The sequence below is a fragment of the Notamacropus eugenii genome, chromosome 2 (genome assembly GCF_028372415.1).
Source record: "Notamacropus eugenii isolate mMacEug1 chromosome 2, mMacEug1.pri_v2, whole genome shotgun sequence".
Classification (NCBI taxonomy): domain Eukaryota; kingdom Metazoa; phylum Chordata; class Mammalia; order Diprotodontia; family Macropodidae; genus Notamacropus; species Notamacropus eugenii.
Window position 1 is genome coordinate 531,067,639 of NC_092873.1, and position 14,586 is coordinate 531,082,224.

At 44.4% G+C, this 14,586-nt stretch overlaps 1 protein-coding gene across 1 annotated transcript in view; it reads left to right on the forward strand.

Moving 5' to 3' along the window:
* The first annotated feature begins 2,832 nt into the window (after positions 1–2,832).
* Positions 2,833–14,586, forward strand: part of CTH (cystathionine gamma-lyase) — a 41,647-nt gene continuing 29,893 nt past the window's right edge. Inside the window, exon 1 of the mRNA XM_072649837.1 lies at positions 2,833–3,494. Coding sequence (XP_072505938.1) covers positions 3,327–3,494 — 168 coding nt within the window. The 5' untranslated portion in view covers positions 2,833–3,326. The remainder of the gene's footprint in view (positions 3,495–14,586) is intronic.

Below are 14,586 nucleotides of genomic sequence, written 5' to 3' on the forward strand. Positions count from 1 at the left end.
TACCCCAATTTTTCAGATGAGGAAACAGAGGTTAAGTGACTTGCCCAGAGCTATACCACTAGGAGGTTTCTGAGGCAGCATTTGAATTTCCTTTTGCTTCCAAGTCCAGCACTCCAAACATGGCACCATCCCCCTGCTTTATTTGGCTGTCAAGTATCTCAAGGATTTTCAGGGAGCCAATGGAGTTTATTGAACAGGGGAGTGATGTGGTGCAGAGGATTACTTTGTGGCCAAGAACCTAATCTAGTGCCATGAGTAGAGTTCGATATACCAGAAGGCAAAGAAATTAGAATTAGAAACAAGAATCACCTACCCAGCAAAACTGAATATAATCTTTTAGGGGAAAAAAATGCATATTTAATGAAATAAGGGTCTTTCAATTTAAATTTAATAGTGATAATGATATAATTCCCAAATTTGGGTGATTTCACCAATTCAGTCCATCAGTCCTTCATTAGTAATACTTAACTTGTGTATAATGCTCCCAAAGGTCCTAATCTGTGGAAAGTGATTGTTTCACTGGAACCTCACAACAATATTGTGAGAGAAGTACTCCCAGCATTCTCTCCATTAAACAGACAAGGAAAGGGAGCCTCTGAAAGGTGAAGGGATTTGTAATTCAATATTATTTCCTCTCAAACACCTGGTCTTCCTCCTAACTTTCTTTGCTCCACCATCCTCTCAGACAGCCAGAGTTCTCATATTTAGGGTTAGGGACCTGGATGTCTGAGAGGATGCCAGAGCAGAGGAAGTTAGGAGGAAAGCCAGGTGTTTGAGGAGAAACAGTGTTGAATTAAAAGTGCCTTTAGAATATCTGTGTGAACATGACTAGCAGAAAGCTAAGCTTCCAGGATCTGATTAGGGGTGGTTACATAAATTTGGGAGTCAAGCAAAGAGGCAGTATGATATGATAGGAAAAGGGTGCATGCTCTTCCATTTACTGTCTGTGATCTTGGATAAATCACTTGACTTTTCTGCACTTCAGGTCTTCATCTGCAAAATGGGTGAAGGGGTCCGATTTGGCCTCCAATATCCCTCCCAGCTCTATGTCTGTGATCCTGTGACATGCTGATTGCACTCATTAAAGCAGATGAGATCAAAGGAGGAAAAGGAAGAGAGAAGAGGTTTGGGAGAGACTGAATTTTGGGAAACATTCTCACTTGGAAATAGAAGGAAGGGAATGAAAAACAACTCAGAAGATCAAGGAGTGGTGTGAGGTGGGAATCAGGAAGGAAAGCCATCACAGAAGCCAATCAACCAATCAATCAACTAGCATTAACATTTTACTATTTGCTAGATGCTGGGAGTACAAAGCAAGAAAAAAAAACAATTCCTACCCTCAAAGAGCTTACGTTCTGGTAGGAAGACAGCACATAATTAGACACCTAAGAGATACATGAAGAGATGGAAGGTAAACATAGAAGGGAAGGTTCAAGTCATTTAGTGGACCAGGGAAAAAGGTGTCCTTTGATCCAAGTCTTGAAGCAAGCCAAGGATTCTAAGAGGGAGGAGATGAGGAAAGCCTTCTAGACATGAGGAAAAGCTAGTACAAAGGGAGTGAGGCAAGAGATGAAATTTTGTGCACAAGAATTAAGACAAATATGGTTAGACATTAAGTATATTGAGATGAATTTAACAAAAGGAGACTCCAAAAGAAGGAAGGGGTCAGGTTGTAAAGAGCTCCGAATGCCAAATGAAAAAGCTTGTATTTGCTCTTGAAAGCCATGGGAACCCTGGGAATTTATTGAGTAAGGGGGTGACATGGTCAAACCTCTTCTATCAGAAAATGACTGGCAGTGATGTGGAAGATGGATTGCAGTGGGTGGAGTAGCAGAGACCAACTGCAACAGCCCCAGAGAGGTGCTAGAGGTCTGAGCCTCTGCTCTGAGTGTGTGAGCAGAGAAGGGGCTGTGAAGGCAAAAATAACAAGGATAGACAACAGATGGAATATGAGGGGTGAGTGAGACTGAACAGCCCAAAATGGCACTCCATTTGAGAGGCTGGGAGGATGATGATGCCTTCCATGGTGATGGAAAAGTTCAGAGGAGGAGAACATTTTTGAGGAGTGGGGCTGAGGAATGGGGGTGGGCAGAGAGATGAGTTCTCTTTGGGACACGGAATTCGAGATGCTCACAGGACGTCCAGTTCAAAATGTGCAAGAGATAGTTGGTGAGTAAGCTTGATATGGATAAAGATTGAGCAAAGGCGGCGGGAGAGGAAGGGTCAGAAAGGTCGGGGTAGAAATCAGCAGCGAGCGGGATTCCGAAAGGCCAAAGCAGAACAGGTATACAGGAGGGAGGGGGTGGTCAACATCCCCAAACGCTAGAGGTCAAGGAGGAAGGGCCACGCGTGTTCCCCTGAGCACAGTCGGTTAATGAGAGTCAAGCCACCAGCCTGGCCTCTTCCATCACAGTTTTAGCAAATGTCCCGGGTCCCGCTGGGGCGCGGCCGCAGGGTCGATGGCATTCGTTCCTCAAGGCCGGCACCCATTCAGGGGCAAAGGGTAGGTGGGCGTTCCTCGGGGGGCAGGGTAGGGTAGGTAGGTGTGCCATTGCCATTGACCTCGGCTCCCTCCAGCGCGTGCCAGGCGCTCCCCACCCCCGACGAGACCCTCCTAATGAACCACAGTCTCGGGCGCTTCCAGGTCCGGCTCCACATTCGGGACCCCGGGAATTGAGTCAGGAGAGGGACTGACCTCAGGTTGGAGGCGGCTGCGGACGTCAAGGCAACGCCTCTTCCGCTTTCCAATGAGCCGCGGGGGCTCGTTCGGGGCGGCTCCTCATTGGACCGCGCTGTCTCCGCCCCGTTGGTGACCGCGGCTGGCCGGGGGTGGCCTTCATAAGGCACGATTGCCGGGCTGTGGGGCCGAGTGGCTGCGAGCGCCAGGGCTCCCTCCTTCCTCTGCTGCTGCTGCGCCCGGGAGCCCTCCCGCGGCCTCCCTTCTCTCAGCCTCCGGGGTCCCTTCCCGCGGCCTCCCTTCTCTCAGCCTCCGGGGTCCCTTCCCGCGGCCTCCCTTCTCTCAGCCTCCGGGGTCCCTTCCCGCGGCTTCCCTTCTCTCAGCCTCCGGGGTCCCTTCCCGCGGCCTCCCTTCTCTCAGCCTCCGGGGTCCCTTCCCGCGGCCTCCCTTCTCTCAGCCTCCGGGGTCCCTTCCCGCGGCCTCCCTTCTCTCTGCCTCCGGGGTCCCTTCCCGCGGCTTCCCTTCTCTCTGCCTCCGGGGTCCCTTCCCGCGGCTTCCCTTCTCTCTGCCTCCGGGGTCCCTTCCCGCGGCCTCCCTTCTCTCCGCCTCCCTCCAGAAGGCGAGCGCCTCGCCGTCCCCGCCGCAGAGGATGCAGGAGCCGGGAGCCTCCAACCACGGCTTCCAGCCGCACTTCCCGCACTTCGGCACCGACGCCATCCACGCGGGCCAGGAGCCCGAGCAGTGGACCAGCCGGGCCGTGGTGCCGCCCATCTCGCTGTCCACCACCTTCAAGCAGACGGCGCCGGGCCAGCACGCGGTGAGCTCCCCGGCGGGCTCTTCCGAGGAGGAGGGACTGGCCGGAGCAGCGGGGGAGGGGAGGCAGCGCGGGACTCCCAGCTCAGCTCAGCTCTCCCGGGAGGGCATGTCCCACGTGGTAGGAAGGCCAGGAGGCATTTCTGAGCAAGGCTCGCTGCCCATTGCATCAGGGCGAGCCGGAATGCCGAGCTTAGGCGTCACCTAGACCAGCCTCAGTCATTTTTACAGGCTGTAAAACGGGCCCGGAAAGGTGAAGCGACTCGCTTAAAATCGCTCGAGCAGTTAGCTAATAGCATGCTTTATAAAGCGCTTACCGCGTGCTAGGCGCTGTGACGAGCGGCGGGGTACAGAGGAGAAAGCAGTCTCCGCTGAAGGGGCTCCCATTCTAGCAGGGAGACATGGACAAACTCATGTCCTCTGACTTCAGATCCAGAGGTCTTCATCTAATCCTTTCTATTGACAAAAGAGGAAACTGAGGGAGAAGGGGAAGAGGAAGAGAAGCTAATGGGGGAGAGATGGGAAGGGGAAGAGGAGAGAGGCGGAAGAGAGGTAAAGGGACTTGCCAGACCAATTGAACAGAATTTGTGGAAGGGCTAGGATTAAAACTGAGACCTCTGGGCTCCCAGTCACAGTAACCCCAATCTTGGCTGCCTGAGCTGACCAATGGGTGTTTCAATATCTATTACCCTAGACAAAAATCCATGTTTTAAAATTTTACTGCAAAATCACGTCAAGGCATCCTTGAATGATCTCACTGCAGCACAATATATATGTAATGTAAATCAAAAATAGCTGACCTGAGAATAGGCTGTTCAGGTAGCTCAGGTATGGCTAGCTTGGGATAAGTCTTTCACAGGCTGTGGTGATGACAATGCTCCTAAAACAGCTAGTGAGTGCAGACTCCCTGCTCCTAAAGTAGCTTCTTCGGTCTGATCAACCTTTACCTGAAGTTCTGTGGTCATGGGAAGGTGTGTGTGTGTGTGTGTGTGTGTGTGTGGTGTAAGTTGTAAAGTTCATGTGAAACACAGACAAGATTTGTAGAGCCTGAAATGTGTGTGTGAAGTTTAAAGTACATATGAAACAGGTAGGATTTGTAGAGCCTGTAGTATGTGTGTATGGTGTGTAAGTTGTGAAGTTCATGTGAAACAAAGAGGTAGGATTTGTAGAGCCTGTAGTATGTGTGTATGGTGTGTAAGTTGTGAAGTTCATGTGAAACAAAGAGGTAGGATTTGTAGAGCCTGTAGTATGTGTGTATGGTGTGAAAGTTGTGAAGTTCATGTGAAACAAAGAGGTAGGATTTGTAGAGCCTGTAGTATGTGTGTATGGTGTGTAAGTTGTGAAGTTCATGTGAAACAAAGAGGTAGGATTTGTAGAGCCTGTAGTATGTGTGTATGGTGTGAAAGTTGTGAAGTTCATGTGAAACAAAGAGGTAGGATTTGTAGAGCCTGTAGTGTGTGTGTGTGTGTGTGTGTGTGTGTGTATGTATGTGTATGTGTAAGTTCAAGTTTCACTTGAAACTAAAAGGTAGGATTTGTAGAGCCTGTAACAACAAGTCCAAGAAGCCTCTTTGGTTTTGCTGGAAAGCCTTTGAGAGCTCCTAGACTGACTTCCTCAATGCCCTCCTGAGCTGCTTTTGAAAATTTTTTTGCTTTCTTTTTTTCATGGAAATACTGACACTGCTCTTTCAAATTTCTTAACTGACACCCTGCAAGTCTAGAGAGAGGAGCCACATTCCCAAGAACCAAGTAGAAGGTCACCAGTTAGGTGGGATTTTCTTCATTAAATATTTGCAGAAAACCAAGTTTTGTAAATGGTTAATGGCTTGGAGGGAAAACTGCTTTATCCAAGCTGTGCCTGCCTGTTTATATGCAACCTACTTTAACCAATGTATCCCTTCCTGCTCTCTTATAACAATAAAAGAGGGAGGAAAGTTCATCAAAACCAACACATCCCACGAGTCTGAATGAATAAGCTGTTATTTGGTCAGCCATGAGCATTCATTAAGTGCTCTCAAGGCACAAACAATCTAATGGGGGGGGGGGGTCAATGTGTAAAGCAGCAGTGAAGGAACAAATTATCTCTGGGATAAGTGGAACTGTTCAAGGTATACTGGGGAAAGTTTCTTGGAGAAGGTGGATGTCAGCTGGAACTTTAGGGAGACCATTCCAGGCAGGGGCACAACCAGTGAAAATACTTACGGTTAGGAGGTGGAGGTTCTTGTTTGAGAAAGGTGGAGGAGGCCAATGTCACTGGATCCCAGTCTGGAAGGGTATAAAGTACTAGGGCTCTGAGAACTGCTAATAGGCAGGGCAGCTAGGTGGTGCAGAGGATAGAGGGCTGGGTCTGGAGTCAGGAAGAGCTGAGTTTAAATCTAATCTCAAGACACTTAATAACTGTGTGACCCTAGCCATGTCACTTAACACTGTTTGCTGCAGTTCTCTAAAATAAGCTGGAGAAGGAAATGGCAAACCGCACCTCTACCAAGAAAATCCTAAATGGGGGTCACATAGAGTAGATAGTACTCACAACGGATCCAGAACTGGAAAGGGAGTTCAGGTGTAGGCACTGAGGGGCAAGGTAGCTGTTGAGCACATAGTGGGGATTAAAGAGCAGCATGGCTGGGGCTGCCTAGATGTAGTAGGTCCCCAGAGGCCCTCCCCAATCAGGATGGTGGGGGGAGGCTCCAAGTCAGGAAAAGTTCTGGGGCCTAAGAGTGTTCCACTCCATAGTTCCAGAGAGCTACTGGTCTAGTCCCCCAACTGTAAAGAAGGGGAAAGCGGCTTTGCCGTGATAGTTTCACAGCTGTGAATTTTCTTTTCACATTCAGTCTTATCACCATCATGTATGTAACTTTGTCTTGGTTCTGCTTCTTTTACTCTATTTTGGTCTATCCAGCTCTTCCCAGGTTTCTCTCTTCATCATTTCTTCTAGCAGAGTAATATTTCCTTATGTTCATGAGCTAAGCCTTGTTGATCCAGCCCCATTGATAGGCAGCTGCCTTGTCGCCACCTCTTTGCTGCCACAAAAAGTGCTGCTAAGAGTTTATTGGTATATGTAGGGACTTTGGATCAGGCTCCTTGGAGTATGGTTCCACTACTTTTTCACTTTCACAAGTAGCACATTTTATTCAGGAGACAAGGAATGGAGAATTTCTTACTACTAGGCTCCAAAACTTGCTGTTTCCCCTACAGAGCTAAGTATCTGTAAATGAATTCTTACAGAAACTTGGAAACAATTTTTAAAGAGACCTGTGGCATTGTAGGACAGGTTTTTTTCCAGGGAGGTGTTAACCCATGGATGGCATGGATTCTTTCATATAATCTATGGCTCCTGGAGCCTTTGAGATCATACCCATCTGTTTTGTGCTTGGCCTATATCTTTCCCAATGGGGTGAGATTAGTTCTCTCCATTTCTGGTCAGCCTCTGGAAGCCAACTTGGAAAGCAGGAGAAGAGGAGGAAGTCAACATTTCTACAGCATCTACTAGATGTCAGGCACTAGGCTAAGTGTTTTACAAGTATTAGTTCATGATTAAGCTTCACAACAACCTGGCAATACAGGTTTGATTATTTTCAATTTACAATTCGAGAAACTGAAGCTGAGAGGTTAAGTGACTCACCCAGGGTCACACACTAATAAATATCTGAGGCCAGATTTGAATTCAGATCTTCCTGAATCCAGGCCCATCTCTATCCACTCTACCAATGAGCTTCTTAGAGGATGAAGGGTTGAACATGGCGAGGGAAAATTGAGCGTGGTAGGCATCGAGAAGGTCTGTTTTCTTTAATATATGTATTACATATATAATTTACATCACCTAGATTTCTCCCTTCTTCCCAGAGAGCTATCATTTGTAATACTTTCTTTTATAAAGAAAAAAGATGAGGAAAAACCTGTAAGCCCATCAATATATCAAAAAAAATCAAAATATAAAAAAACCATAATATTCTAGGCCATGTTCCCTAGCCATTCCTCACCAGCCCCACCTCCACCTCTGCAGAAAATCTGGTGTCCACAGCTTGTTTTTGGAGTCATTTGTATGGTCTTCATCTGAATAACCATCAACCTTGACAGGATATGGCTCATAGCTTCCTGCTGCATCCTGAACAAAACTTCCTTGCTCACTGCTGATCCCACTGCTTAGGGACTGTGACACAGGCTGAAATTTATGTTAGGCTTTAGTCCTGAGGATATTGATTTTTCCATAAGTAGTATGGCTAACCAGAGTTTATAAGAAGTTCATGTGAATTTGGGTGAGAGCTAAGAATTTACATAGAAAAATGCTCTAATTGGTTTCTTGCCTTAGGCATTTTTGCTTCTAGTATTTCCTAAGACGCCAAGCCAACTGTAGTGTTAATGAGAGTTAAAGATCTTCCCCTGCCCATTAACCTTTTGTTAACTTCTAGTGAGGCACTGGTTCTCAAGGGTTATGATGCCCTCTGGCTCTGAAAAGTGTATGTGTGTGTATATATATACATATATATATATGTATACACACACACACACACACACACACACACACACACACACACACAGAGGTGAGGCTTCGTTTTGGGGCTTACTCATTGGAAATATTTGTTTGGCCAGACAGGTAGTCGCTAAGGAACCCCCCTCTCCCACTTTGAAAACCCAGGTGTTGATGCTTCTGTCTCTGACAACTATATGCATTGATCAGACAGTTTGGATCTGTCGATCTGTAATGTTTCTATTGCTTATGGTCAGACAGTTGGAAACCCTGTTTGCTGGTTGATCTTTGTTTCTCTGTTTGTATTTTCTCTGAAGTTAGGGTGCTGACTTTTTCCCCTGAATTAAGTGAATGATATATGTGCTTGATTAAAGTAATTGTTGATCCCTCAAAAGTTGCTTTCCTTTTAGAAAAGCAGGTTTAAGAATCTGTACAGCAGACCCTCCTGTATGTCAGGGTCCTTGCTGTTAACATCGACCTAAGTTCAGACCTTCTGTCTCTCACTTGAACAATTAAAATAGCTTTGCTGTTATTCTGAATCAGTCCCCTCACCCCCAAACTATCCTATGTGCTATGGACAGAATCATCTTAATGGAGAGCCCTTCAGATGTCATCCCCTGCTCAGAAATTGTCAATGGTTTTCCATTTCTTATGGAATTAAGAAAGAATCCTTGACCTGGTATTCAAGGCTAGCAGCAAACACAGGTCAAAGCACCAAGGTTTCCAAAAGACTGTACATACGTTATTTCCCATGTTCCTCACAATGACCTGAGATTAGTTCCAATTTAAGCTGAATACATCTTTTTTGTATCTAGTTGTTTGTGGTTTCATCCATTATACTGTGAATTCCATAAGAACAAGGATTGTGGTGGGGTTTTCCCCTTTTTCTTTGTATCTCTGGCAATTAGCACAATGCCTGGCACATAGTAGGTACTTCATAAATGCCAGTTGACTTGCCTTGTTGAGCCTGTAAAGTGGGTGCTATTATTGTTCCTGTCATGTAGATACAGAAAGTGAGACTCAGAAAAGATGTGACAGGATCACACTTAGGAAATATCTGAGGTTGAATTCAAACCCAGGTGTTCCTCATTCTTAGTGTAGAACTCTACTGTATCATTCTGCCTTTGTGTACTTCATAGCCTTATAGATTTAGAGCTAGATGGGATGGAACAGATTGACTGGACTATTTTAATAGCAATAAATTCTGGTTGCCACTTGGTTGGGGTAGTTCTCATTGCTGTAGTTCATGGGTGTCTTTCAGTTTGTTGTGCCTGTGTTGAGGTTCAGGGGTACTGGGAAACCCGAAATACTGACCTACTGGGTCCTGCTCAAATGAATTTGACTCAAGACTTCTTTAAACCAAAGAAAAACAAAGTTTGTTAAAGATTAGCCACCTTGGGTTGACTCAGAAGGAGCCTAACCTTTTGTAATGCTTGTATCGACAAGCAGGCCAGATAGAGTCTCAGCTAGACAGAATCTGTGCTGGGTTAAACCTGAGCACCTTCATGGAGGCAAGTTGGACCTTAAATACAGAAAAAGACTAAGGGAAAAATCCAGGTGCCACCAACTAGTCTGGGGCCCCAGGGATGGTCTTGATCAGGGCAGTAAGGGAATGACTTGTACCCTGGGGTAAATACAGATAGACTCTAGGGAGCATCTTGATGGGAGTGGTCAGCAGCCTGGGGAATGGGGTTTTGATAGAATCTAGGGTGGGGAGTGCAACAGAGACTTGGGCACTGAGATAACAAAAAGTCCATGGGTTTTTATTTTGGGAAGATTAGATTTGAGTAAGAAAGGCCAGATTAAGTGGAAAGATTCTAGGGGAGTTTAGGGAGCTTCTCAGAGTCTAAACCCCATCACCTGTACATATGTGACAGGAAAGTTAAAGGCCAACATTATTGCAGTTTGAGTCTTCATCTTCTTCAACCACTTTTTCTAAGATGAGAGCCAGCTTGGTGGCTTGGTGGAGTGGATGGAGGCAGAGGGCCTGGCTTCAAGCCCTCACCCTTCAGAATTCTCAGAGAGAGACTGAAGTTCAGAGAGGTCACCTAGAGGGTGAACTGAGGGTAGATCTAGAGGAGGAAGAGGAGACCCAAGAGACAAAGTGACTTATCTAGGGTCACACAGAGAGTGTAGGCCTGCTTTGAACTCAAAGCCTCTAACTCCAGAGCCAGCTAGTTCTCTTTGCTTTTGTATTGTTGAGGTCAGGGAATCATAATGTTGAGGTTTGGGGTGCTTGGGACCCCAAAATACGGACACACAGGCTCCTGCCAAATGAATTCAACTTAAGCCTTCTTTCAGCCAAAGTAAAACAAAGATTATTACAGATTCGCCATATTGATTTGACTCTTAAGAAGCCTAACCATTTGTGACATTTGCATTGACAGGTGGGCCAAATAGAATCTCAGCTAGACAGAATCAGAACTGGATGGAATCTGAGCCCCTTCATAGAGGCCAGATGAACTTATATACAGCAAGACTGTGGAAGAGATCTGGGGGTGGTCTAGTCTTGATGGCACTGGGGTAACTAGTGATGTAATCAAGGGTGGGAAACAGCTGGAGGCAATTGGGAGGTATCAGATGTTGACCTGAAAACTTGGTTATAGAAAAGGCAACATGGCTAAATGCATACATTTTATGATTTAATTAATTAATTGATCAATTCCCCATAAAGAAAACAGTTACATAGCGCTATGGAGTCAGAGGTGACTCTGACTACGTAGTACAGAAATTATCTGTCTTAAGTACATTTTGCCGTGAGAAAGAAACTCTCCTAATTAAGCAAATCATAAATTCAGTAAGACAGGACAATTAACAAAGCAATGTCAGTCATGTCTTGAGATTCCAAGCTGGGTAAACATATGTCTCGGAAATCCCACCACTAGTAAGTGGCAGGCTTCCTGCCCCAAACAGATAACTGATGCAGGAAAGGGCAAACAATGTTCAATAGAAACCCAGGATGCCTATTTTTCTTTACCATTAATATGCCATAACATAGTATGTGTCTATAGATAATAAGATACAAAGGAAAGTCCCATTATTCAAGATATGTCATAGGTTAAAGGTCTCCCAAGGAGTGCAGAGTCAGCTTTGGCTGGCTTTTGCTGACATAGGAAGAGGCATTCTCTGAGTTTGCTTCAGAGAGAACAAAGAGATTATTCCAAAATTTTATATTAAACATTATCACAGATAATGGAGGGTTTGGGTGGGAAGTAATCCAGGATGGGAGGCTACAGACAGTGGAGGTCCTAGCTAGGTTTAGGGTAACAGTTTTGGGTATGAAAAGCCAGATTAAGTGGGAAGATTCAAGGAGAGTTGAAGGAGGTTTCGGGAGTCTGTACTTCATTGGTATCACACAGCCTTCTTAAGAGGTGCTTCTCCATGGCACAGTGGATAGATCCTCAGGCCTGGAGTTAGGAATACCTGAGTTTGAATTGAGCCTCAGATACTTACTAGTTGTGGGACCTTGGGCAAGTCACTTAATCATGTTTGCCTCAGTTTCCTCATCTGTAAAATGAGGATAATTAGCACCTCCACCACAGGGCTGTTAAGTGGATCAAATGAGATATTTGAAAAGTACTTTACAAACTTTAAGAGTGCCATGTAAGTGCTAGCTATTATGATTATGTATTAACCCTTAAACCTTGGGCAAGTTGTTTCCCCACACTGAGTCTCAGTTTCCTTATCTGGTAAAGTGAAGGAGGTTGTAATGGAGGTACAGACTCTGGGAACCTCCTTGAACTCTCTTTGAATCTTCTCATTTAATCTGCCTTTTCATATGCAAATCTGTTACCCGGATCCTAGCCTGGCCCTCCATTGTCTGATATCTCCCTATAGTCTCCAGCTATTTTTCCACCCTTGATCAGTCACTCCAGTCCCATTAAGATCTTCCTTGGATTCCTCCAGACCTGCCTAAACCTCTCCCATCGCCCCAGACTACTAGATCACCCCCAGATTCCTCCCACAGTCTTTCTGTTTCTAAGTTCCATCTCACCTCCATGAAAGTGCTCAAATTCTATCTGGCCTGCTTGTTAATACAATCCTCACAAATAACAATGTTAGGCTTCTTAAGAGTCAACCCAATCTTTAAAAAGCTTTGTTTTACTTTGGCTGAAAGAAGGCTTAAGTTGAAATCATTCAAGCAGGACCTGGAATTCAAGCAATATTATTGGGTTCCGAGTACCCTGAACCTCAACAGTTGCCTTACATCAAGGCTTCTTAATGTGGGGTTTGGGAACTTGTTCTTTAAAAACAATTTTAATAACTATTTCAATCTAAATGGATTCCTTTGTTATCTTATGTATTTTATACATTTAAAAAGATTATTTTAAGGAGTCCGTGGACTCAAAGAGGTCCAGAACCCCTCTGTGAAGGGGAATGCCCTTTCCGTGTTCTAAGGTGGGACTTCTTGCCCCTTCAAACACTGTCTTCAAAACCTAGCTCATGAGGAGCAAGAAATAGTGTATTTATCAGATTTATGGAGAAGGGAAGAATTTTTTACTAAAGATGAGATAGAAAGCATTATGAAATGCAAGACGGATAATTTTGATTACATTAAACTGAAAAGTTTTTGCACAACCAAACCCAATGCAACCAAAATTCGGAGGGATGTAGTAAATTGGGAAAGAATTTTTATGGCTAAGCTCAGGGATAAAGGCCTCATTTCTAGAATATATAGAGAACTGACTCAAATGTATAACTATACAAGTCATTCCCCAATTGATAAATGGTCAAAGGATATGAACAGGCAATTTTCAGAGGAAGAAATTAAAGATATCTATAATCATATGAAAAAATGCTCTAAATCACCATTGATTAGAGAGATGCAAATCAAAACAACTCTGAGGTACCACATCACACCTATAAGATTGGCAAACATGACAGAACAAGAAAATGATAAATGCTGGAGAGGACGTGAGAGAGTTGGAACACTAATTCATTGTTGGTGGAGCTGTGAGCTCATCCAACCATTCTGGAGAGCAATTTGGAACTATGCCCAAAGGGCTATTGCTTTGACCCAGCAATATCGCTACTAGGACTGTATCCCCAAGAGATCATAAAAATGGGAAAGGGTCCCACATGTACAAAAATATTTATAGTAGCACTCTTTGTAGTTGCCAAAAACTGGAAGTCAAGGGGATGCCCATCAATTGGGGAATGGCTGAATAAATTATGGTATATGAATGTAATGGAGAACTATCGTGCCATAAGAAATGATGAACAAGAAGACTTCAGAGAGGCCTGGAAGGACTTATATGACCTGATGCTGAGTGAAAGGAGCAGAACCAGGAGAACTTTGTGCACAGAAATGACCACAGTGTGCGAGAGTGTTTTCTGGTAGACTTGGAATTTTGTAATAATGCAAGAACTTACTAAAAAAAAAATCCCAATGGTGGTTTTCTAAGGCAAAATGCCTTCCACACTCAGAGAAAGAAATATGGAAGTCATTCGCAGAATGTAGCAGATCATGTTTGTGTGTGTGTGTGTGTGTGTGTGTGTATTATGTTTTGATTTGTTATATGATTTCTTCCATTTATTTTAGTTCGACTACATAGCATGACTATAGTGAAAACGTACTCAATAGGAAAGTATACGTAGAACCTATACAGAATTGTATGCTGTCGTGGGGAGGGAGGGGGGTAGTGGGGGGGTAGGCATGGGAGGATAAAATCTTAATTTTATGGCAGTGATTGTAAAACATTAAAAAAAATAATAATAAAATTAAATTTAAAAAAAAAACCTAGCTCACAAATCTGCTTCTGTTGTATCTTGAAGAACCTAGTAGGTCACAGGGAAGGGAACATGCTTTTACTGAACACCTACTGTGTGCTGGGCACTGAACCTCGCTTTCCTCATTTACAGAACTGGGATGATAATACTCACAGTAAGTGCTTTAATGGGTTGTTGTGAGGCTAGTAGGAGTTAATGTGTTTAAAGTGCTTTGTAAATCTTAAAGTAGTATGTTAGCTGATCCCTCTGGAGAGAGAGGTGACTCCCTCGTATTTTAGAGAACTATGTATCTGTCCTGTATACTCATCATATTCTAATTTATATTGCACACATGTCCAATGGACCATACTTATCTCTCTTACCCAGTTACAAATCCCTTGAGGGCACAGGATATGTTTTTATTCATCTTTTCCAGCATAATACTTGGTGCATTTTTTTTGGTTGGGTGTTAAGACCTGTGATTTCATTGGTTTATGTGAAAACTCTTCAGGCAACTGGGAGAGTTGCCTGAAGCATTGAAAGGTTAAATGACTCATCCGTGGTAACCCAAACAGTAAGTATCTGAGGCAGAGGTTCAGCTCTGCTCTTCCTGGCTCCTAGGGTAGCTGCCTCTCCCTTTGCATACAGCTGACCATGGATATTGGGTGTTTAACTTGAATTCATGACTTGACTATCCATTTGTAAGACCAAAAGGGAGCAGAAGCCTGTTGGTTCCACTTAAGAAGATGGATGAGTGATTATTACAGATAATTTTATTATTGAATTGAAATGGCACCTGAAAGTTCCATACTTGTTTCCCAAATTGAATGAGTTTGAGACTATGCTTTAAAAAAAATACTTTGAGCTTCTGTGGTGTTGGTGGAACAGGTATTCTCTTTACCAACATAGCAAAAAATGTC